At 45.0% G+C, this 22,921-nt stretch overlaps 1 protein-coding gene across 3 annotated transcripts in view; it reads left to right on the top strand.

Annotated features, from left to right (window-relative positions):
- AXIN1 (axin 1) overlaps nucleotides 1-22,921 on the top strand; it is a 68,877-nt gene that overhangs the window by 25,553 nt on the left and 20,403 nt on the right. For all 3 annotated transcript variants that reach the window (XM_079320808.1, XM_079320806.1, XM_079320807.1), the window contains exons 3-4: nucleotides 13,305-13,445; nucleotides 20,421-20,517. In XM_079320808.1, the coding sequence (XP_079176934.1) occupies nucleotides 13,305-13,445; nucleotides 20,421-20,517 (238 nt within the window). The remainder of the gene's footprint in view (nucleotides 1-13,304; nucleotides 13,446-20,420; nucleotides 20,518-22,921) is intronic.

Here is a 22,921-nt window from a genome sequence, read left to right on the forward strand (position 1 = left end):
CAGCTCTCTTCTCACAGCCTCCAGAAAAGGAACTCACAAAAAAAAAGGCTTTTTGTGCAGAGATGGGGAGGAGGTGAAGAGGGGGAGTTCCTCCCACGGTGAGCAGGTGGTGTTGGGAGCTAGCAAGAGACAAACTGGACAGGATATTGGAACTGGGATTTTCCAATGCCTCCCAGAGCTTTGGGGTGCTGTAGCTGAAACTAGCTGTACTTCAGCCTTCCTGCTTTTTCCATACATGGAGTGGGTTGAGCCAGAGGAGCCAACAGAGCAAGTAGGAAGTAAAGTGCACAGGGCAACTGCATTGCCTCTTGTATTGTTGAAAGACTCTGTAGTTGAAGAGACAGAAGATGCAGGCAGGAAAGCAGAGGTCCTTGTGTGCTGGATTTTGCCAGAGCAATGCTAGAGGACAGCTCTTATCCCTGGGAGAGACACTGTGTGTGCCTCAGCTTTCTGTCTGCTACTTGAGACCTAAGCTGATGATGTGCTGAGCATGCAGCAAGGCAGAAGTCTTTAAAAACACTGAGTATTAGGCCCAGAGCATTTCAAATTGAGCACCCAGGTGTTGAGATAGTTGTGACAATTTTTGCAGTTGGCTTTTTGTGCATAAAAGAATAATGGCTTTTCCTTCCTCCAGAATAGCAACATAAATAAATACAAGATACACTTGTGAAAATTGCCAAGAGGAATCTGCAGCAAAGTGAGTAATCTCATGCACTCTACATGAGATTTGGGTGATGCAGAAGTATGAAGAGGGGGAAAAATAAGGATATGAATCCATTTATCCTGTGCCCTGAGCAGGTGAAATTCTGTAGAAAGGAGATGATTTAGTGATACATGAGCAAGATATATGTTTTGAGCAGAAGATACATTTTTTCCTACTTCTAGATTGCTTTTCCCTGCAGTCTTAAGGAGAAAACATCTAGAGCAATGATGCACTCCTGTAGTACCTACCTGGTCAGTGAAATTCTGTGTGGTGTGGCCCATATGCACTCAGTAACAGATGGTGGGTTTGTGTCAAACAGATGAGCTCCAGTGTTTCACAGCTCTTGTGCTCCAGGCCATACACAGAAAACAGCCTTTCCCTTCATCTGTGGAATTTCATTTCTGGTTATGGCACCTGGGATGACTGCACTGTGGCAGTGGGTCAGGCAAGCTCCAGTGCTCAGAGAAGAAAGAAGAAAAGGAGAAGAAAATGGTGTCAGCAGCACATCATGTCAGCTGTCAGATTGTGGGCACACCCACTGCCATCCAAAATGCAGAATTAAACCAGGTCTCACCTCTGGGGCTACAAGAATGTGGCTTTTGCAATGGTCCTATGCTGTATTCAGTATCTGGGGAGTTGTCAGCTGGAGTAATACAGTCATCTTTTATCTGAAAAAACATTGCTTGCATTGTCACTTATTCTTCCTATGTGGAGCTGTCAACTGGTTTTAATTGTATAAAGATAAATAGGAATGGAACAAGGCTTCAAACAGCTCTGTTATAGCACTTGGAGTGGACATGGCACTTCTTATATATACCACAGTAATGCATACCAGATGAAAAGATACTGTGGAATTTGTGCAATAAAGGTAAAAGCCTATTTATCTGCCTGTTCCAATGGATGAGAGCCAAAACAGAAAAAAATATTGAAGACAAAAATAACAACAAACCCCAGCACAGTTCTTGAAGTCAAGTTTCACTTGCTGTGAAGTGCCCCCAGGGAAAACAAGCACAGAATTTGCCCAAGCAGTGGCCCAACCTCATAAGGGGATGGACCACAAGTATCAACCTCCCAAGCACTTAAAGGAGTTTCACCTCCCCCCAGGTCTGGAGTTTAGATGGACCCTTTGGTATTGCTGTGTCCCAGAAATGACCTTGTGAGCTCCAGTGCAATTTGCCTATGAGAAGTTCTTATTTTTAATTTTTTTCCCCCTCCCTACCTCCTTCAGCTGATTTTCTCTACATTTTGATACATGTATCAATGAGGTGAACTGATTCTTGCACCTTGGATTATTTAGAATGCCTCTGGAGATGTGTCATCCACATCAGCAGAGCATGCCCAGCACATAACCTTGGAATTACAGTCAAGGAATTCCCAGTAAACAGGGGTCACTGACCCACCTGCCCTGGCTCCCTTTGGATGCTGGTCTCCATCCTTCTCACTTCTCTGAAGTTCTTTGCTCTTGGTTTGCCAGTCAGACACCAAATTTAGATCCATTTGTAAAACAACAGCCATGAGAAATGGGAAACTGAATCCACTGACTTCATTCTTCCTTTTTAAATATGACTTTGTGTGACCTCGGTGCAGCGATTGATGGTTTGGCTTCCAGGTCTGGCTGGAGATGCAAGGTTTGGTGACTGTCCCAAGACTAGGACTGTGAAAGAATACTTTATGCTCACCATCTAAGGAAAAGTTACTTTAATCTTTGTTTAAAAAGAAGAGCTGTTTGTAACAGCTTCACAAGACTGTCTTCCCTATGTATGCCTATTTTCCAGGGACAACAGCAAGTTCTTTCCTGCTAGTCTGCTAAATTCTTAAAAGAGAAATAAAATAAGTATCTCTAGAAAAGGAAATACCCTTTTTAACAGCAGCATCTGTCTCCCTTAGACACAGTTTCTGTGTTTTACATTCCTTCTGGTGGTTGTTATTACAGTTCTTCTGAGGATTTGTCATTGCTGTCAACCTCTAATAGACCTTGTCAGAAGGACAACATGACTCAGTCCCCCCTCCTCTTGCCCCAGCCCCTGTGTTACATGGGCCAGGTCGGCTTGAGCTGTGAAGGGAAAGTCAGATTACGAGCTCCCAGTAGACACCAGGAGACTGAGTTAGGATTTATACTTTTGTTGTGATGCTGACATCTCTTTGGAGCTGAGCAATAAATAATAGAGCAAGTTTAAAAGCTTTTTGCAGCTTGCCAGTATGTTGTTGTTGATACAGCCTGCCGTTTGTTAACATGATCCAACAAGTATCCTTTAATGACCCTGTTTGGGGAGCCTGGGAGACTCCAGAGCACTGCTAGAGAAGCTCCTTTTCGTGGTGCTGTACTTCTGAGACCTACTTATCTCTCATGGTTGCAGACAGCTGATGCTTATGAGCTCTTGCTCATTATAAAGTACTGATTGGAGGCAGAAGCCTTCTGCAGGGGTAGTTTTCTGTCCCAGTCTAATGGTCTCTTGACTTCAAACTTGAATGTGTTCCCTAGAGGGAAGTAAAGTTAAATAAGACTTTGCAGGAATTATTAATGTGTAGGTATGAAACGTCTTTGTGAAGGTCTTTTGCTCGACTGAGTTGTTTTTTCATGTGCTGCCAATATCTGATCCCACTTCTTGACCTTTAATATATACTGAGAGAGAAGATTAGGATGTTTCTAATCAGCAGAATCTCCCCTCTGGGAGCACTATTAAATCTTGACTCTCAGCTTTATCTCTGCCAGGTCTTGCCAGCCCTCCATGGTTTTGGTTTTGTTAACAGCTGAGGTCAGAGTTCATTCACCTCAAAGGTTCTTGTTCAATGAGGGAAGTTTCTTGGATGATTTCTGTAGGACTTAAGACACCAGCTTGGAGGCAGACCCCTTCTCTTCTTGTGCCTCGTGAGCCAGACCTTAATCAGTGAAACAAAGTCTTTTATTTTGTGCAGGATTACTGCTAATTCTGCCCACCTCATCATTAGTAGGGCTTTGTCAAAGGTCTTCGTGAGCAAAGCTGAATGGTTTTGAGGTGCTAAGTTAGGTGCCTCATAGGCATTCAGAATATTACCTCAGCTGGTTTCTTCTGCCAGCCAAATTTGTTATTTCATTAAAATTCCAAGTTTGTTGGCAATGAATTGGTAACGAGTATTGAGTTTCATACCATTGTTTTGAGGGGAATTCAAGTGAGCCTAGCAAGTCTGTGGTCATGCAGCTCAGCTTATGTTACATGGCCCAGTGGTACAGGCAGGCAGTTTAATGTCAAAGCTACAAGTAGTCTTTGTAAAACAGAGCCCCCCTGAGCTGCATATCTTCCCCTTTCATTTCAGCCATCTGCAATACCACTGTTGTGATTGGGAAATTTATCCCTGAGAGCAATGCAGCAGTGGATTGCAGTGCTGGGGTTGATGTCCTCCTGAAAAGCTTCGGTGGTCCAAGGAAGGACTGAGCATCCATAGTCTTATTTGGATTCCAGTGGCTTCCATTCCCCAGTTTGGTCTGTGTACCTGGGGATGTCCCTGCCCTGGCCTATGTTTTTGAACACTCCAGAGGCTCAGTGGGTATGTAGGAAGGCAGGGAATGATCTGGAGTCATTGGCCAAAGCTGGATGCTTTGTTTCCATCCAAAAACTTACTCATTCTACAGACCTTGGTCTTAAGTTACTGAATTTGCAGAGAAATCTGCTCGTAATTTCTTTCTTGTAAGCCCTTTCTTGTTGAGCAGAAATTTTGGCAGAGAGACTCAAGTCACTGGAGAATCCCCAGTTCTGCCTGGTTATACCAGGCCTCCTCAGATCTTTCCTTGGAACAAGCAGGCAAGAGGAAATACTTTCCATTTCAGAGAAGCGTGGACAAACAACGTTGCTTCAGACAGAGAAGAAAAGCGGCAGACGGAGTTACAGTGCTGAATCCTGCTGGCCAAAAGCATGCTCTGCCTTTATTCAGTCATTCCTGGAACACACTGTTCTTATTGTATTCCTCCTCACCCCGCTCAGTGCCTCTCCTCAGGGCTCAGAGATGCCCCAACCACGGTGCTGGCAGGTTTGGGAGAGTTAAAAAAAGCATCAAACACATAACATCTCAGCAATGGAACCTCTCCCTCCTTGCCTGACGCTGGGTAAGCGTGTGTTCTGAAAACCTGGATCCCGTTAGAAACGTTCCTGCTGTCTGGAAAACAAAGTACTCGCTCGCCTGGTTTAGTCATTAAGTAAATTTGTGGTTTGGTTGAGACAAAAAATAATGAAGAAAAGCTGTTGAAATCCTGGGATTAATTTGATAGTTTGCAGGCAGTGTTGTTTTTAAGTGGAGCTGCTGCCTTCTTTATGTTGTGAGCAGACCCAGGTACAAACCTGGGCTCCCCTGTTTCCCTGTGCCTCAGAGCCAGGCATTTGGAAGTAATTTGTTCCACGAAGGCTCTGGGTGCGGGCGAGGGGGCTGCTGGGGCCGGGAGCCGCCGTGCGTGGGTGTCGGAATGCTGGGACAGCTTTGGGCTGTTCCATCTGCAGAGGCTGCAGGCAGGGATGGGTGGTCACTGCCTTGGCATGGCACAGAAGGCTCTGAGCCATCAGGAGAGTTCTGCTGTTATTCCATCTGTGACATGGTGGCCCGTTCTGGGAAGAGCTGTTTCCTCTGGATCTCCTTTACGTCTCCCACTTGCCTTCTCAGGGAAGTGAAACCTAAAAGCAGAGAGGCCCATGCAAAGATCCCCACAGCACTTTGCAAAGTGTTTCCCTCTCCACCAGCCCCAATTTACCTGGGACAGTCACCAAGGAAAGCAGAGAGCAGGGAGCTGGCACTGAAATGCTGTCTGAAATGCCTGCTCTGTGTGTTCATCCACTTAACCAACCACACATATATATGTATATATATGAAGTCACTTGTATTAAACATAGATGTCATTTCAGTTTGAGAAGCCAATTAGCAGAGTGGAGAGCCAATTAACAGAGTGGAGAGCTCTTGCCAGTCAGCCTCTTGCTGAATTTTCCCCAGCTCTCAGTTTAAGCAGTGGAAAGGCAACTGCATTATCAGCCCTCTCTACCTATGTCTGTGCTAGCCCCAGGGAGAACACGTTTGGAAGGTCAAAAAATCAGGATGAGGACTCAGGTCCCACTTGTTTCAGGGTTAACATGTGGGGATGTTCAGCACATCCCTGCACGAGCTTGATTGTCCTTTCCAATAAAATATTAAAACCAGTTCTCCTGTAATGTATTGTCTGGCAGAGGCCAGGACGTGCTGGTGAGTGTGGCTCATGGGTGGCAGCAGTGTGCCCTGGATATCCAAAATGCACACACACTGCTGGGTTTGCCCTTCTTTTGTAGCTTCTTTAATCACTACAGCAGCTTTTGGATGGCTGATGCAGCCTGGCTGCTGTAAAGCAGTGAGGCTCCTGTTCAGTGGCAGTTAATGCAGACAAATATCCTGTATATTTTATAGAAAATGTCCCTAATATTGTCAGCCTTTCATGATGGATAAGGATTCATATGAATCGTGTCATCATTTAAAAAAACAAACAAAACTACTATAAATTCAGGCTCATATATATCGAAATTAATTTAGGCAGATACCTGTTATTGTTAGATATGGAACAGAATGTTCTGCAACATCTGCTTTATTTCAGGAAGATGATCCAATTGTCCTGTTAATTGTTGTACAGACATTGTGTTGCCCTTTTTCTTTTAATTTTGAATAATATCTTATGCTTTGAGCTATTAAATAAATGAGGTCTGTGGTCTTATTCTAGGGAAGACATGCATTGTTTTTAGGAAGGTCTTGCTTTTATTGTTTGTCACACTCAGATTTTTGCAGTTTTGGTTTTAAATCTGTAACTAGAGGACAAAAACCAGTATTACACTGGGGTGTTGAGTGAGCACAGCCTCTCCTCCATTGGGAAGGAGGAGCTGGGAGGGCTGGTTTGGAGATGCACAGTCAGATGAAATCTTGAGGGACTTGTTCTGCAGTTCCCTTGGAACACAGTGGTTTCATCCTGTTGTCTGAAAGCTTTTCCTAAGAAGGTTAGGGTGGTGATAGGGCAGTACAGCCACAATATTTAGCCTATCTAGTCCTTATTTGCCTCCTAAGGCAAACATTTTATTTCCTGTATTTCAACTTCCTTCCTGGATTCTCTCCCCCACCTTGTTGTATCCTATGATCTAAATTACTGGTTGCAATTAATGCATTCTCTGTACATTAATCGTGCCTGAGAAGTAGCAAGTCTTTGATAAATGCAAAGGAGTTAGAAACTGGAAACTCAGTCTGGTAAATCTTGGATTTAGCTTTTGTAACTGTGCTTTAATACTTCACAATAATTGCTGAAGCTCCCCATAAAATAATCTCCATGTAGTCCTAAAATGGAATTGAATGCCTTAGAAGAAAAGAGAAGAAGAGCCCTTATCTGTACTTTTAGTTACATTTTTATTTATTTCCCTTCTTCCTCTGGTGTGGGAGGATGAATAGGCAGGGAAGAAGATACAGATTTGCAAAGGCAAGGAGTGCTAAAGAGCGTCGGGTTTTTTTCATCAGCTTTTAAAAGCCAGACTGTAATCATAAATTCCCTGATAGCTGGAGCATGCAGAAGTCATCTTTAAGCTTACAAGTGACAGGCTGCTGTTGCTTTTCAAACTTCAGATTTCATTTTTTTGTAAGACACAACTTTGATCTGGTTCCTTTGTAATGCTCTGCAGAGCGCTGGGGCCGCTGCGCTCGCTGGCTGCAGAGCTGGAAGTGAACTTTCTTGGCAAGAGCCATCTGGAGACCTCAAAGAACAGATTAACTTGTCCAGAATTGATGTGATCTTTGAAGAAGCTGCCCTTGCCTGGAACACATGTGATTAGCCTGACATTGGCAGTGATAAAGTTGAGATGCACAGCAGAGTCTGAGCACCAGAGTAATTGGAAAGAGTGTTAAGTGGAGCAACCCCAACAATCTGCAATCAGATTATCAGGTAAATCCTCAATTTTAACCTCTTGAGCCAACTTTGCATCTTTAGCACAGATCAAATCCAGTCAGGAGTGAAGGTTTTCAGCTTTGCATCTTCATAGACTTTTTGTTCTTAGCTCCAAAACAGTCCCATGATGATGCTTTGGGAAAATCTGTGTGATGCAGCTTCTGTGATAGTTGTTGGTCCCGTGGATTGGAAGCAGACTTTTCTGTTCAGGTGGTGGATTAATGTAATCTTGTAAGTCAGACTCTGTGGTGGGTGCTGTTGTAATCCCTTGTTTAAAGGTGACCCTGCTGCTGGGACACTCTTGTCAGCACGTGCTATTTAGACATGCTGAAGGGATTTGCTTTGGCTCATACATCATAAACCAACATGTGCAGCTTTTAATTTGATTGACTGGTTGTGATACTGAAATGTGGAACTGCATGAAAGATGTGACAGTGACCTGCTTGTTGGTAGATATAAGTTTTGGAAGTAAGTGGCTAGCTGAAGACTCAGCAACCTGTAATTCTTAACTTTTTGTTTCTTGGATGGAAGTAAGTAGCTTTTTTAATTTTTTTTCCATACTGAATAAATGGGACATGTCAAAATAACGAGCTGGGAGGATGTCTCAGCATTAGACTGCATCCTCCAATCATGAATGCAAAATGACCAGAGATACCAAGTAAGAGTAATGCTTAGTGCTGGTTTCCTAGAAATAGTCATCTTCAGAAACACAGGACTGTAAAAGCTTGAACTAATTTTTCAGAAGTTGTTGTGAAAAAGCAGGGTGGGAGCACAGAGTGGGTAGTTGGGTCCCACTGAGTTGCAGCCCTGAACTGTGGTCTCAGGGCACCATCCCTCAGCCCAACCACCACCCACCAGAAGAGGAAAGGAGGAATTGTGTCCTGCTGTGAGTTTGCTGCAGTGCAGGAGGGAGGGCATCTCAGCTCCTCCACTTGCCATGAGCTGCTCATCTGGAGTTTCTGCAGAGCCCATTTTGGGGCGTCCTTCTGTGGGACTTGCCAACATCCCCAGAACTCCTGCAGCTCAGAACTTTTCAAGGTGACTCATAAAGTATGGCTGGTTATCAGGTGTCTCATGGCATCTGAAAAATGGGATTTCTCCCATGTTAAAAATGAGCTGCTCACCAAAATTGTGGTGACCAAAGGTTTAGATTGTGGCATGGGAGGAAAACTTCTGCAAGAGCTGTTCAGGGAGAATGCATTGGAGTTTTGTGTCTGTCAGCTTTGTGAGTCTTTTATCTCTTGGATTTGCTAATACTGTGTCTCAAACAGCTGCTTCCTTGGTAGTGCAGGGGTTTGGAGGATCTTCCCATGCCACCAGGGATTTTATAGTTTCCAGGTCAGGGAGGTGGGGCACCACTGCAAGAGGAGGCCTGCCTGGATTCTATCACAACTTCAATTCTTCTAAGAAAAAAATTTCCTCCAGAAAATGTCATTGCCATAAAAATTTAGTGCTGGAGCTGGAGAAAGTGGTAACAATGAAAACTGATGGATTGATCAGCGTCCCTGTTAAACTGGGAGCTGTTCCAGCCATGCTGGAGCTGCTAGTAGGCTTGGGAAGACCATGTCTCTCAGACCTGCCAGTGGAGTGTTGTGCAACTTATTCCCTCCAGTGGAAATTTAAATTCTACAGAAATTAGTTGCCTAGAGGCTTTTCATATTCAAGGAAGTTTTCTTCTTGCTTTAGTGGGTTTTTTTCCCATGCTTGATGAAGGAGATCAGTGAAGGAGGTACATAACTGGTGAGAACCAAAGGGAGTGCCACTCAGATTTGGCTTTGGAGGCAGGATGGGTGAGCTCTTCCTCCCACTGTGGGTGCTGAAGGTGATGCAATGTTTCCCCAGAGCACACCAACCCTGGGATTTTTGCATAGAGCCGAGTAACATGTTTGGCAAAGGTTAGGGACTTTGCATCTTTGATTTAAAATTTAAATAGCCATCGGGGGAAGTTGTGTGAGGGAGACTGGGGTTCCCAGGCTGGAAGGAAAAGGATGCCCTTAGGGACTCAGGATGCAGTGGGAACACAGAGCAAGACTACTGAAGAGGACCTCACCTCTCTGCTCAGTTACAATTGTGACTCCAAGATCTGATGGTTCTGATGTCCCAAGTGCTGGGTGCTCGGTCAGAGGAGTGAGAGATCTGGGGATGGATGGGATGCAGCCAAGACAACATGCAAAATAAACTCAGAACAGGTAGAAGGAAGCCTTAAGGAAATGCTTGCTGTTTTTCTACAGCAGTTTAGGCCCTTGTCAGCATTACCAGAATGTGCAGTGATCAGCAGAGGGCTTTATGCAAAGAAAGGGCAGCTGGTCAGGCTGACTTACTCAGGTCGCTGTGATCTCTGTTATAATTGTTCCCTATGTGATTATTTTGAGGGTTGAGCAACTGAGAGCTGCAGAAGAGACATGCAGCTTTATTTCTGCAATGTATGAAATGTTCTGTGTTCGTTTCAAAAAACACTCATTGCTCTTTCTGTCTTAAAAAATGAAATAAAATTCTGGAAGGCTGCAGGAATTTTTGTGAAGTCTAACTTTAAATGCTCACCTTTCCTTTTATCACCCTTATCAGTGCATAGAGCTCGGTATGTGAGGTTTTTAGCTGACATTTCAAATCGCTCTGAGGGTGCCTGAATCCCTTTTAAAGCAGCCTCCCCTCCCAGATCAGAAGTGACCAGGTTTTTTTGTTAGACTCCATGTTCCTTTAATGTTTTCCTCCTAATAGATGTTGAAAGCGTTCTTCAGAGGCACGGCACAAAACATTCAAATAGTGATATGAGCCAGCTGAAGAGAGTTGTCAGGGAGAGAGAACATTAGGAGAAGGATTGAATACAGATGGATTCCTCAAAAGTAATGTAACCTGTTATGATTGCTTTGAAATCCTATACCCTTTCCATCTCCTTACGCTTACCAAAAGTTTACATTTGCATTGATGTATTAGAGGCAGAGCTAAAATGGAAGTAATCCCTGCTGTATACATGCTTAAGTGTGTAATTTTAGCTAAATACAACAGTTGTGACAAAACCTGCATCCCCAGTGAGAAGACCACAGCCAGAGAGTGTTGTGGGAGAGCTCAGCTATCCCAGCTCCTCCAGAGGTGCCAGGGACCCATCTACTCACTCTTGGTTCTCCAGCCCTCACAGTTCCACACCCAACCACCTCTTCAGGTGCTCTCTGCTGCTCTGTCTTTATGTCAGCAGATACAAAGGAGAAATGGATTGCCCTGTGCATTTTATTCTGTATATCTGAGTACTTTCTTAGTATACTGCTGGAAAAATCCATGTCTCTTCCAGGGAGTCCTGGCAAAAGGTCCACTAGAAGTTGGGGGTCTATTTTAATTGGGTTGTCCAAAAATCATCCTTCTCTTTGCCCTCAGGGAAGGCCTGAGCTATCCATCATTCCTGCCTCAATTTAAGAGGCTGTCTCAGCCTCCATCACACTGCTGTCATGTTGGATTTGACAGGAGGGTTGCACTGCACAGCACTCCTTTAATGTTCAGAACTGACCGTTCTGCACAGGGAGAACGGCTGAAGGGGGCTGGTAAGGTTTTTCACTTATTATCCCTTGCTTTTTAGGGTGAGCTTCTTCAAATTATTTCCAGTATTTGCCCTAGAAAGCTGTTCTGAAGTCTGATGGAATATAGAAATGAGTTTGCTCCAGTGCACATCTGCAGCAACTGATAGAAAGTTTGCGTGCTAGAAGGTGTCTGTGGTGACTCACCATCCCAAGGCATCCCTGTGCTCATCCCCAACTGACTCTATTGTACCCAAGCATGGAGAAACAAGGCTCCTTTCTCCCAAACAGCCATGAAAAGCCTCAGCTGGCTGGCTCAGTGTTGAATGCTCTTTGCATCATTCTGCAGCTATGCTGAGCTTCATCATCCAAGGAGAAATAGCTTGGAGTTCTGATTGGTTTGTGGCACACAGGACAGTTTTCTCTTTCTGAGAGTAGAAGAGCGATTTGTTTCTAACTGACCCCATAATGGACCTGAAACAATATGATTTTTCCTAGTGACCAGTGAATATCCATGATCCCTTGAATTACAAGGAAGATAAGTTGTGTGTCTGAAGACCCAAAGGGCAGATGAATAGAAGCTGCGTGAGCAATGCATTACCTGAAGGCTGTAACCCTGTCCAGTTCAGATTTTAAAATACTTTGGTGATGCTTCCATCCTGGTACACAGTGTACCATATTTTACATAAGGGCATCTGAAATCCTCTGCCTTAAATGAGCTCCCTGCCAGTCCCAGTTCATGCAGTACCTGTCCTGCATTTATACTCCAAACAGATTGACACAAACTGCCAGCTTTACCCTTTGCTGGTGTCTTCCTCAGCTCTGGTCTCTCCATCTGTTTGTTTCTCATGGGTTTCCTTGCCTTGTCTAAATGTAAAGGTGTTGAGGCAGGGACTGTTTTCTGTTGTCTGTAGGACTTGAACCACTGCAGTAGAACCAGAATCACTTTTCTTGGCAAAAGTACACACATTGCATGGTGGGCCCTCCATGGAGATGTTTGCACAGGGCTCATTGCAAATCACATCCACCAGGTGACGATTACTGAGTTACTAAATAAAATACTTATGATGCTCATGAGCTTTGTGATCTGAACTGAAACAGGACTCTGATATTCAGAGCTTGGAAAACCCAGGAATTCATCAACTTCAAGATATCTTAAAAATGCTGCTATTCATGCAGAGGGGCAGGCAGGGAGAGCAGGGGATTAAGTGCTCTTCAGTTTATGTGAACATTTCAGCTTGTTCCTTCTTCTCTGGCACATTACAAAATGACTTGCAGGAGGACAAGATGCCTGCATGGCCTGTCTGTCCTGCAGGGTGGCAGAGCTGGAGGCACATTGGCAGCAGTGGCTTTTCTGTGCTGGTGGCAAAGTCAGCATGAAGGAATTCAAACCTGCTTGGTTCACAGGCTGCTTCACCATCAGGTCCCTTCCTGAGCAAGGAGCTCATTTCCCAGGTTAGCTGCTGCAGGCAGCCTCCCTTCCTGACCTTTGGCTGAAGAGAAGGAGGCTGGTCTGCATGTGTACTTGAACAACAAGGCATGGGTTGTGTACAAACCAGCCTTCAGATCCCTCAGCAGATTGTCCACTGGAAAAGCTGGTGTGATTAGGTGTGATTAATGTGATTAGGTGGTCCTTCCTGGTGGAATTTGCAAGTGTCCAGTGTACCTCAGTGCAACACTGGAGGTCGGTTTTAGGTGCTGTGCTATGAACAGCAGCTGTTTCTTGCTTCACCTCCTTCCCTCTACAAACACGTTGGAGTAAAGAGGGATGTTAAAGCATAGAATGGGTGAGCTCTTCCTATTGGAAGAGCAGAAGCCTGTTTTGACTAAGAAAAAATGCTGTTGTGCTATCTAGGTGTTGCTTTTAGCTGCTCATAGAATGACAATGCTAAGCAGCTAGCCCCTGCACTCCATAAATCCTGATGGAAACAGGACTTTTTCTGTACAGTCTTGTTCCCTCCCTTATCTCTAAGAGTATCATCTTCATTACTCCATTAATTCCTTTTCTCTTCCAGTTATTACTCAAATTCTTTATGGCTGTGTAAGTGCAACTTAGTGTGAGCACAACTTATTCTGTAGCCTGTTGTTGAGGCTGGGGCTCCAGGCAGAGTCCTTCTGCCTGGTGATGCAGAGCATGCTCAAGGTTGTGTTGTGTCCTTCTAACCTGACTCTCATTTTTCTCTCACAGGCATGGGCCGTGGAGAGAGCCTGTTAACCCCTACTATGTCAACACTGGCTATGCTTTGGCACCAGCCACCAGTGCCAATGACAGCGAGCAGCAGAGCATGTCCAGCGACGCCGACACCATGTCACTGACAGACAGCAGCGTGTAAGTGACCCTGGGGAGCAGCCACCTGGCTCCTCAGCACAGCCCCTCCTGGCCTGTTCTGGGAGAGAGCCTTGCCCACAGCTGGGGCTGGGGCAAATTCTGAGCACACCATGCTCGAGACCATTCTCACTTGTGAACGTTTGCAGCATAAAATACTTCAGAGTGGTCTAAAATAAATGGTGTTCAGTAGGAGTTTCTGCAATGTTTCATAAACCAGGTGTAAGAATTGGTAATGTTGGATGACTTTGTAGTAACTGATTTGAGATACATTTATCTTCTGAATGTTAGACAGAGCCTTCTACTTACCATAAAATCTCTTGAGATTTTATGCTGTCAGATTCTCAGAATCACAGAATGGGTCAGATTGGAATAGACCACAGTGGGTTATCTGGTCCAACCTGCCTGCTCAAGCAGGGTCATCTTAGAGCAGATTTCACAGATTGTTTCCAGATGGTTCTAAAATATTTCCAGTGAGGGTGACTCCACAGCCTGTCTGGACAATCTTTTACAGTGCTTGGTCACTGCAGAGGGAAGAAGTTCTTCCTCATGTTCAGGTGGAACTTCCTGGGCATCAGGTTCTGCCCATTACCTCTTGTCCTGTTCCTGGGCACCACAGAGCAGAGCCTGGTCCACCTTCTGATACCTCCCTGCAGATGATGGCCATTGATGAGGTCCCTTCTCAGCCATCTCTTCTTGAGGCTAAACAGGCCCAGTTCCCTCAGCCTGTCCTCTTAAGGTATGCTCCAGTCCCTTTATTGTCCTCCACTAGGCTCACTCCAGGAGCTCTCTATCTCTTTTGTCTTGAGGAGCTCAGAGCTGAACACAGCACAGCAGAGGGAGTAACAGCTTGGTCTGTCATGGCTCTGTAGTAGAATTGATGACTGACCAGTTCTAGTTTGTCTGCTGACCACTGCACTTTAACACAACTTGTGCTGATAAGCCCCAGCCAAATAGATTTTCCTATTCTGTCTCTCATGACAGCACCCTGTATCTCACCCACAAGATGCCTTCCTTAAAGATGGTCTGCAAAGAGAGACAAAAGGGTTTATGAGATTTTGTTGTGACTACATCTCTGTGATAGAAGAAAAGGGATTCGGGGGAAAATATTCCCTGTTTGGTCTGGCTTTTAGTAGTGCAAATGCAAAGTGTCTTTCTGTAGAGTAGAAACTCTTTGATTCTTCAGGCAAGAGATGACAGGTTTACAGAATTAGGAGAAGATTTTATTAATGGCAGTGCTGTAAACACAGAGTCCTCCAAGAGGCTCGTTTAGTGTCACTGTGAGTGTCAGGAGCTGTCAGACCTTGTTGGAGAAACTTTCCAGCCTGTGCAATGGGTGCTGTTAGTGGGTGCTGCCACAGCTCCCCAGCTGCCCAGATTCATACAGTGACACAGGGGGTGTGCCATGTGGCCAGGGGGTTTCTGTGTCTCTGGTGGTCGCCCTGCCTGAGCCAGTAGCTTGCTCATCTGGCTCCACAGAGGCTTGGGGCCATGTAGGAGCAGCTGTGAGTCCATTCTGCACCCTGACACCAGCTCCTTGCACATTATCATGTTGTAAAACAGAGCAGGCAGACCTTGGCCAAAGGGGCCTGGGAGGAGGAGGAGGAGGATGCCCCCAGGACAGAACCCTGTAGAGGACCACTAATTAAAGACTCCATTTGATAAAAATCCTGCTGCTCTGCCACATCCTTCTGCAGTTCTTCATATTCATCAATTTATATGGAGGAGTGCTCTGAAGCTAGCAGGAGCCATGTAACTTCTTGTTATCAGGAGAGACAGATGTAAGAACTCTTCAAAATTAATTAGCTTTTAGCACTCCTCTCCCACTGGTCCAGCAGCCTCATGGGGCTGCACTGATGGTTATACCTGTGATAAGTAAGGATCATTTATGCCAGAGTTCTTCACCCTCCTAATTTCTATTTCACTAGCCACAGTTTGTTTTTTTCCCAGGCAGAATAATTTCTTGCTGGACATCCTATGCTCCTTTTTCCTTTAGGCATTTTATCCCTCCTCTGCCCACCATAGGCTGCTTCTAGGACTTTAATTACCACCAACTTGTGCACTGCCTTCTGCTAATAACTAACCCAATCCTAGTGGTTCATTTTAAGTAAGTTTTGAACTTCATAAGGATGAACCTTTCTTTCTATGCCTCTCTAACTGGATGCATGCAGAATCCAAAATTGGGATTCTGGATGTACAGCCTTGACCTTTGGCTTACACAGACTCTGTTTTCAACACTTGCTCTTCATTACATGCTTTAAAACTCCAGTACCAGATTTACTTGGATTTTACATGGCACTGCTGAACCTATCTGCCTTCTGAGTTTCAAAGGAATTTTTGCAGAATTGCTCAAGGCAGCAAAAATGAAGAGCAACCAGATGAAGTTAAAGAAGGGACTCCTGCTGCTTGACAAGACTTACATGTCTCAGTGCTTTGAATTTAGGCCTCCTCTGAGGAAAATGGCAATAAAAGCCTCGTTTGCTGATGAGCAGGCTCTTCCCTCTGTTTGCTGTTTACACACAGCAGTCATGCTCAATAATGAAGAAATCTGGCTCCTGCTCCAAGGCAGCACATGAACGAGGCGTGATCCAAGGCACAAAGCTCCATCAGACCCTCCATCAGAGGAAAATGTGCCTGGACAACTGGGATGCAAACACTGGCTGAGGAATGCCAATAAACCAGGAGGGCAAAGATGTTCAGTGCTGGCCAGCTCAGGCTGGTGAAGAAGGCAGGCACAGAGCATTTGCTGCAGCAGTTCTCTTCCAAGCTTTGATGTTGGATTGATCCCAGCACCATGGGGTTTGGAAGTAGCTGCATGCAAAGCCTCTAGCAAAGACCTGAGCCGTGCTCTGCCTATCTCAGCCCCTGAGCTGCAGCGATTTTTTGGGAGCAGCCAGCTCACCAAACAGATTGTAAAACTGTGATGTTACAAGCACATTTATGTAAAAGAACAGCTTTCAACAGGATGTCTTTCCAAGCACTGTTAAATATTATTGTAATGGGTTGAATTTATATAATGAGTATGTTATCACTCCCTGTTGTTGGAGTAGTTTGCTTTTTGAGTGGCTTAAAAAACATTGCTCTTAAATGCCTGCACTCCACTGATTATTTTTCAGTCTTCCTGTGTCATAGGAATTCCTCTGCCCTTGTAGGCAAAACAGCTCTGGTCCTCTCTGCTGAAACCTGTTTTTCTAATCAGCAGGGCAGCTGTGTTGTTTTAGCTGGTTTGTGGAGCAAGGTCTGGGGAGGACACGGTGAGAGGCTCTGGCTGGGCAGTGCAGGTGGTGCCGAGTCATTCGCCCTGATGTTCGCTGCAGGGTCAGTGGCAAGTCAGGGACCTGGGGCTCTGCCTGCCCCCTGGGCTGCTCAGAGCCTGCCCCAGGCTTGCAGCAGCATTTCCAGCACAGTCCTAAACTGCTCTGGCTGTCTCAGATAACCCTTCTTGGGGATAGCATCTTCCCAAGTGGAGGAGGTGAGGCTGTGGGTGGGAGGGGTTGTCACAACAGAGATGCTAGAGGCAAGTTAAGGCAACTGTAGGTAGGAAGTCAGCAGCTGAAACCATTAAATCTCCATGTGATGTTCCAATTCGGGTGCAGAAACACATTAGGTCCGTATCTATCTTGATTTCTTCCAGAGCTTACATGGTAAACAGCAGGTAATGTCTCCTCTTTAGCCCAGTGTTGTGCTCCAGCTGAACAATGCTCCTTCCTCTGTGTCTTATCAGGTGTCCTGGCTTATCTTAGTTGGGAGACAGCTTTGCCTTCCCCCAGGCACTTGAGAAGCCCTCAGTGCCTGTGGGCATGGCCAGAGGGATGCTCCTTCTTCCCCAATTCCAGTCAAACCTGCTCCAGAGCAAGGATGGCCAATTCTCTGAACAAAGGGGTTTAGGACAGTGGTTATTCCTTCAAAAAGTCTTGCAAATTAAATGCTATTCTTTGGATGACTGGCCCTTAACCAAAATGCCTGGTGATTTTCCTATCATGCTTCTTTATGTGAGAAAAGTCTCTTGTGACAGAGGTGGTTTGATAAGAGTAATTGGTAGAAAATACCAGTTTGGCTGTGTATTTGTTTCCTGTCTTTCCTAAGGCTAGTGATCCAGAATTACCCCAAGTTTTCCTATATTTAAACAAGTTCAGCAGCATTTTAATTTAAAGGATCCATCCCAAATGATGATTTCCAATGTGTTGGCCATAATGGCTTGGTTTTGAAGCCTGTCTGCAGAGGAGCAAAGACATCTCTTGTCAGAAGAGTCCAACTGCAGAGCCACAGCCAAACAGCTGCTCACTGGAGGCTCTTGCTGGTCAGTTTGGAGAGGACAGGAAGCCTCCACATTTCCCATACAATAAATTCATTGCATTATCATTAAATAAACAATAGAAATAATCTTCTTCCCTCATTGCATTTCGGCGCTGAGCTTTCTGGTGCTAAAGAAAATCATGTGATGAAACAAGGAAAAACAGTTTGGGAAAGTTTTATTTTAAAAGCAGATGTGCTGTAAAAAAATAGTTTAATATTTTTTTTCAGATATATATATATATTATTTCTCTATCTATTGAAAATATCTCAAAGCAAGCTACCTGACAAAAGGAAAACAAAAGTACGGTATTGGTTTTCCTTGCTTTCCCCCCATCTATTGAATAAGGTTTTGTTGGGATAAAATTAAAGTGCTTATCTTTGAATTTGCTTCCTCTGGTTGAGTTGGCACAGTACATTGAACGAAGGAATGTTCCAAGTTCAGAGGTGGCATTGGGGAATCTAGTTAAAATGACATCAAAGGCAGCACAGCGGGGCTGAACATGTGTTTGAAGCCGGATAGATTAGAGGCCATTATCAGCCTTTCGCTACTGTGCTGGGAACAAAAGTCGCTCTTTCCGCTGGGACTGCTGCTGGGGAGAATTAAAAAAAAAAGAGAGAGAGAGAGAAAGAAAGAAAAATTGCACTTTCTAACATAATGCCACGAATGGCCGTGTGGCTTTAGTGTGCAAGTTGTGTTCTGGCACCGGGTTTTGTGCACTGGTTAAGCTGAAATGTTGACTATTGATGCCGACCAGCGATGGCTAAAATAATCCCCCAGGTTTTTTATTCTTCCCTCTGAAAAATAAAGTTGCAGTTGTTTTGTTACCAGCCAGTCTAGAAAAGGCCACGTTACAAAGCAGTGAAGCTCTTTAACCGTTATGATTCTCATCATTAAAGAAAATTAAGCCGCCTAATGAGCGCTGTCATGATCCCTATACAGCAACATGGGGAAAGTTGTCCTGCTCCCGAAGCCATGTCACTGCAGGCACAGCAGAGATGATGCTCCCAGCACTCTCTTCCTCCTCCTGCATTACCTGCAGCCACTCACCAGAGCTGTAATTAGCCTGGCTCATTTTCTGTTCCCTCGTTTGTCTTCCTGCTAAAAAGCACTTGCCATTAATCATGGGGTTTGTTTTATTTTATTTTAATGGTGTTTCATTTTGAATGCCTGGGTTACTGCATGAAATTAGATTCTTCTGATGTAGGTTGGTGGTGATTCTGCCTGCACCCGTGTTTCCAGGGAGCCAGCAGGGCAGCCAGCATGATGGGAATGGGGATGAAAGCTGATGGTGGCCATCCTCACAAAGGCTGGTGCTTGAAACTCAGGAGGTTTGCAGGCAAAACACCACAGTAAATCAAGTTTCTCTTGCCAAATGGCACCTTGACTTTAAAAATCTATGGGTGAAACTGGTTTATATTCTGGAGAAGCAGCTGGGGAGGGGGATAGGTGTTAAGGACATTTGGCCTGTGCAAACATCTTGTGTTGTGAGATGTGTCAGGACTGGCTCCTTTTCACAGCTCAGAGGGGTGCAGGGTTGGTACAAGATGTGCCTGGAAATTATGCGAGACAAACCAAATCCCTCCATTCATTTCCACCCACCTCTGTGGTTTTGCATGGCCTTCCCAAGCAGTTACCTCTGCTGAATCAGGGAGATGTGTAAAATGAAAAAAACTCCAAATTGCCAAGCTCCAGGCTGGCATTTGTTCCTGCATTTGTTGATTTTTCCCAAATAACACAAGGTCACCAGGAGGTGGGTCTGTGTCCTTTCATAACTGGGCTCCACTCACTCATCTTCTCCTGGTCCCTGGGTGTGAGCAGGGTGGTGGCAATGGTGAGAACAATCGTGCATTTTCTTTCTTTGCCTGAAGTCACACTTAGGCAGTGATGCTTTGCCGTTTGGGCTGCTTAGCAAAGCCTGGCGCCTCTGACCCACTGACCCCTGTGTACCAAGGATTGTGGCCACCACTGTCTCCTTCCTCTGCAGAGACTTCTGTCACCACCTCTTTCAGCACAGGCACAAAGCCAAGCAGAGCTGCTTCACTTGGATGTGACTTCTCATGACATCTCTTCCTAACCTCATCCAGCCTCCTCTGGGGAAGGGGGCTGGTTCCTGTTTCTTCCCTCCAGCAACTCCAGTACCAAGCCCATAATTTCAGGCTGAGCTAGAGACCTTGGGAGCAGTGGAGCCTATACCCCTGGCTTTGATAAGCCATTTGAGCAGCTGTCACGCTCTCTTAAAAATATATACCTTGTTCCATGACCAAGTTCCCCTTGGATTAGATGCTCACTGAGCTCCCACTCCTTCTTCTCCCCCCTCTCTTAGCCTGCCCAGTGGTTTAATGTGTACGTTACAGGCTCTTTACAGAAAGCAACCAACTATAAAAGGTACCAGGATGCAGTCCAAGTCCTTCTCCCTTCCTTCTGCCTTGAGCAGCAGCCACAGGAGCCCTGCCTCCCTCTGCTCCTGGTGGATACTGTGTAAGTCCTCCTGGCCCCCATGCCAGAGCTTTTTTGGTTTGGGGACCTGCATGAGCATCATTGCCTGCATGGGTCCCTCTTACTCTGGGCATACAAACATGAAGGGATTTCCTACCAGCCACTCTGTGTGAGCAGGGTTTGAGTGAACATAACCTGTCAGAGAGGGGCACTAAAGCAGGGCATGTTGTGTTTTATTCCGGCAGAGATGGGATCCCACCGTACAGACTCCGAAAGCAGCATCGCAGAGAGATGCAAGAAAGTGCCAAAGCCAATGGACGTGTGCCACTACCTCACATTCCTGTAAGTAGCACTATCTCCTTCCCAGGGGTAAATATGCAAAATATGTGAGATGCCTAGCAGACAGTTGCTCTGCTTGTGCTTGAGTTTAATCCCCTTTAGTGCTGTATTTGCTTGGGGGTGCTTTAAGATGACATACATTGTGCTGAGAACAGGCTTGGAACCTTCTGCCAAACTCACCATTCAGGGCTGCCCAAAACACAGGATTTTTCTTATCCATTCAGTCAGTGATTGTTTCTCCTGGGTAAGAATGGAAGAACTGGCTGGCATTTATCTGCAAGCAGTTCCATGCCCTCGGGTGAGCTGGAGGTGTTTGTGGGAGGTGTAGGAGGCTGTTGGACGTGGAGGCTGATGTGCTCCCCAGCAGTATTTCTGCACTGTGCAGCCAAAAGAGCTGTGACCTGTTCTCAGGGATTCAGCAAAGCTCACCTGGGGACACAAGGCAAAAGAAAAAAAAAAAAAAGGTGCAGGAGTACTTCATTTATCCAGCACTGTCTCGTTGGTTGCTCAAGGTAAGCAAGCATCCTTTGGAAGATGAGCACAACTGCTAGGGCTCTGCATCACCATCTGCAGCTCTGCTTATTATTGTTTTCTTTTTCTGAGAAGTTACAGGTGACATTTAATATCTAGTAGGGAATAAAGGTGCTTCTTTCCCCTTTGGACAGCTGGACTCCAGCACAAATCAAATAGGGAGAGAAAAAGCCTCCATCTGTTTTTTCCAGAAGTGCCTTCAAACTTGACGCAGCTGTTCCCATCCTGCCTGCTCAAAGCAGCACAATACCAGCAGAAATACACCCTTGTTTTAATCTGATTTAAAAGAAAAAAAAACCCACACCAAAACCACCACTCTTTGTTTTGCCTTTTAAATTAGATTATTTTCCTTAGATTTAAGAGGGTCTCCTGTGCTTTGATCACTGGGTTGACAATAAAAGCCCTGGCTGTGGACGCTCACAGCCATCCTAGCTCAGTCACCTCTCTTTTCACACAGTTGCTTTCACAGTGTGGTTGCTGTTGAAAAGGCTGGCTGGGTGCCTTTTTATTTCACTTGATGCCGTTTTTACTGTAAGCATGGCTTTGTTAGAGTTGAAGTTTGAAAGCTTGGCCTTTATTTTTTGTTGTTATTGTTGTTGCTGTTCCCCAACAGTGGGAACTACTGACTGAATATTCTCCAACTTCAAAGCTTGTCAGTGGCTTTACCTTTTGGATAAAAATAATAGTGGCTTTCTGTTGATGGTGTGCACTGGCAATGCCTCGATGAACTGCAGGTTATAAACTCAGAGTATGGAGCATTAAATATGTATAGTGAGCTCTACTTTAACGAACTTCCATCTGCCAAACATTTCTTTTGTGGAACTGAATAAGTGTCATTCCAGCAGCAGTTCCTTGCAGGCTAATTAGTTTAACTTAGCATTAAATTTTATCGACCTTTTTGGAAACCAGCTTTAAAAATGGGGTAAAAAACAAGGTTTGAATTGCCCACCTGCTGCTTATAAATTTTTATATTATCCCACTTACCAATACAGTCTTTTAGAATTACATATTCCTCCTAAACTACACACAGACGCTTCACAAGGATTTTTTTGTGAAACATCCACTGTTCCCATTAGGTTCTACACTGTAATTTTAAGTCCCAGAGGAAAAGACATCTTGACACATATTTATATGGGAGCCAAGGACTGAGAAGTTGAGTTAGTTCTAGTCTTTCTGCAGGGAATAAAAGTTTAGTTCAGACACTCTGGCACCTCCTGCCAGCCAATTACTGATGCAGAATTGGCATGGACTTCAGAGAGGCACTGCTCTGCCCTTGCTTATCAATCAGCCAAGAAAGGAGAAGGTAATTAGACAATGTGTTTTGACAACACCAGTGTGAAATGTTATAAAGTTACTCTTTAAAATTCAGCTCTAACTGCACACTCTTTGAATTAAACAGCCCAAATTAGCAAGGAGCCATGCAAATGTTTCTTCAAGTGTTGCTTTCCGAAGCCCGAGGTTGGGCTATCCCACCACCCCTGGCTAAATCAGGCTGGACCTGGGGTGAGTTGCTTCCAAACGTGTGGCAGTGATGAAATCACAACCTTTGAGTGAAGGTCTTTATGGACTCCTATCTCCAGCATAGCCAGAGTCCATGCTGATAGTGCCTGCAGAATGCACAGCATGTTTTCCTACTGATAATAGGGAGCCTCCTACTTCCGAAAGTCATTTCAGAAGTCCTTTACAGACCTTCCCGTTCCCTGACAAATGAGTTATGGGGCTATTGTGCAAAATTCTGAAAGGACTTATATTGCTTTTAATAGAAGCACTTGTAGTTAAGTCCAGAAGCTATAAACTGCAGTGATTATATGTTCAGAGGAGGCTGCCCGCTGGTCCCAGCCGTGCTGCCTCCAAGGAGTGACGGCGTGTGCTAGCT

The sequence above is a fragment of the Erithacus rubecula genome (assembly GCF_903797595.1).
Source record: "Erithacus rubecula genome assembly, chromosome: 17".
Lineage (NCBI taxonomy): Eukaryota > Metazoa > Chordata > Aves > Passeriformes > Muscicapidae > Erithacus > Erithacus rubecula.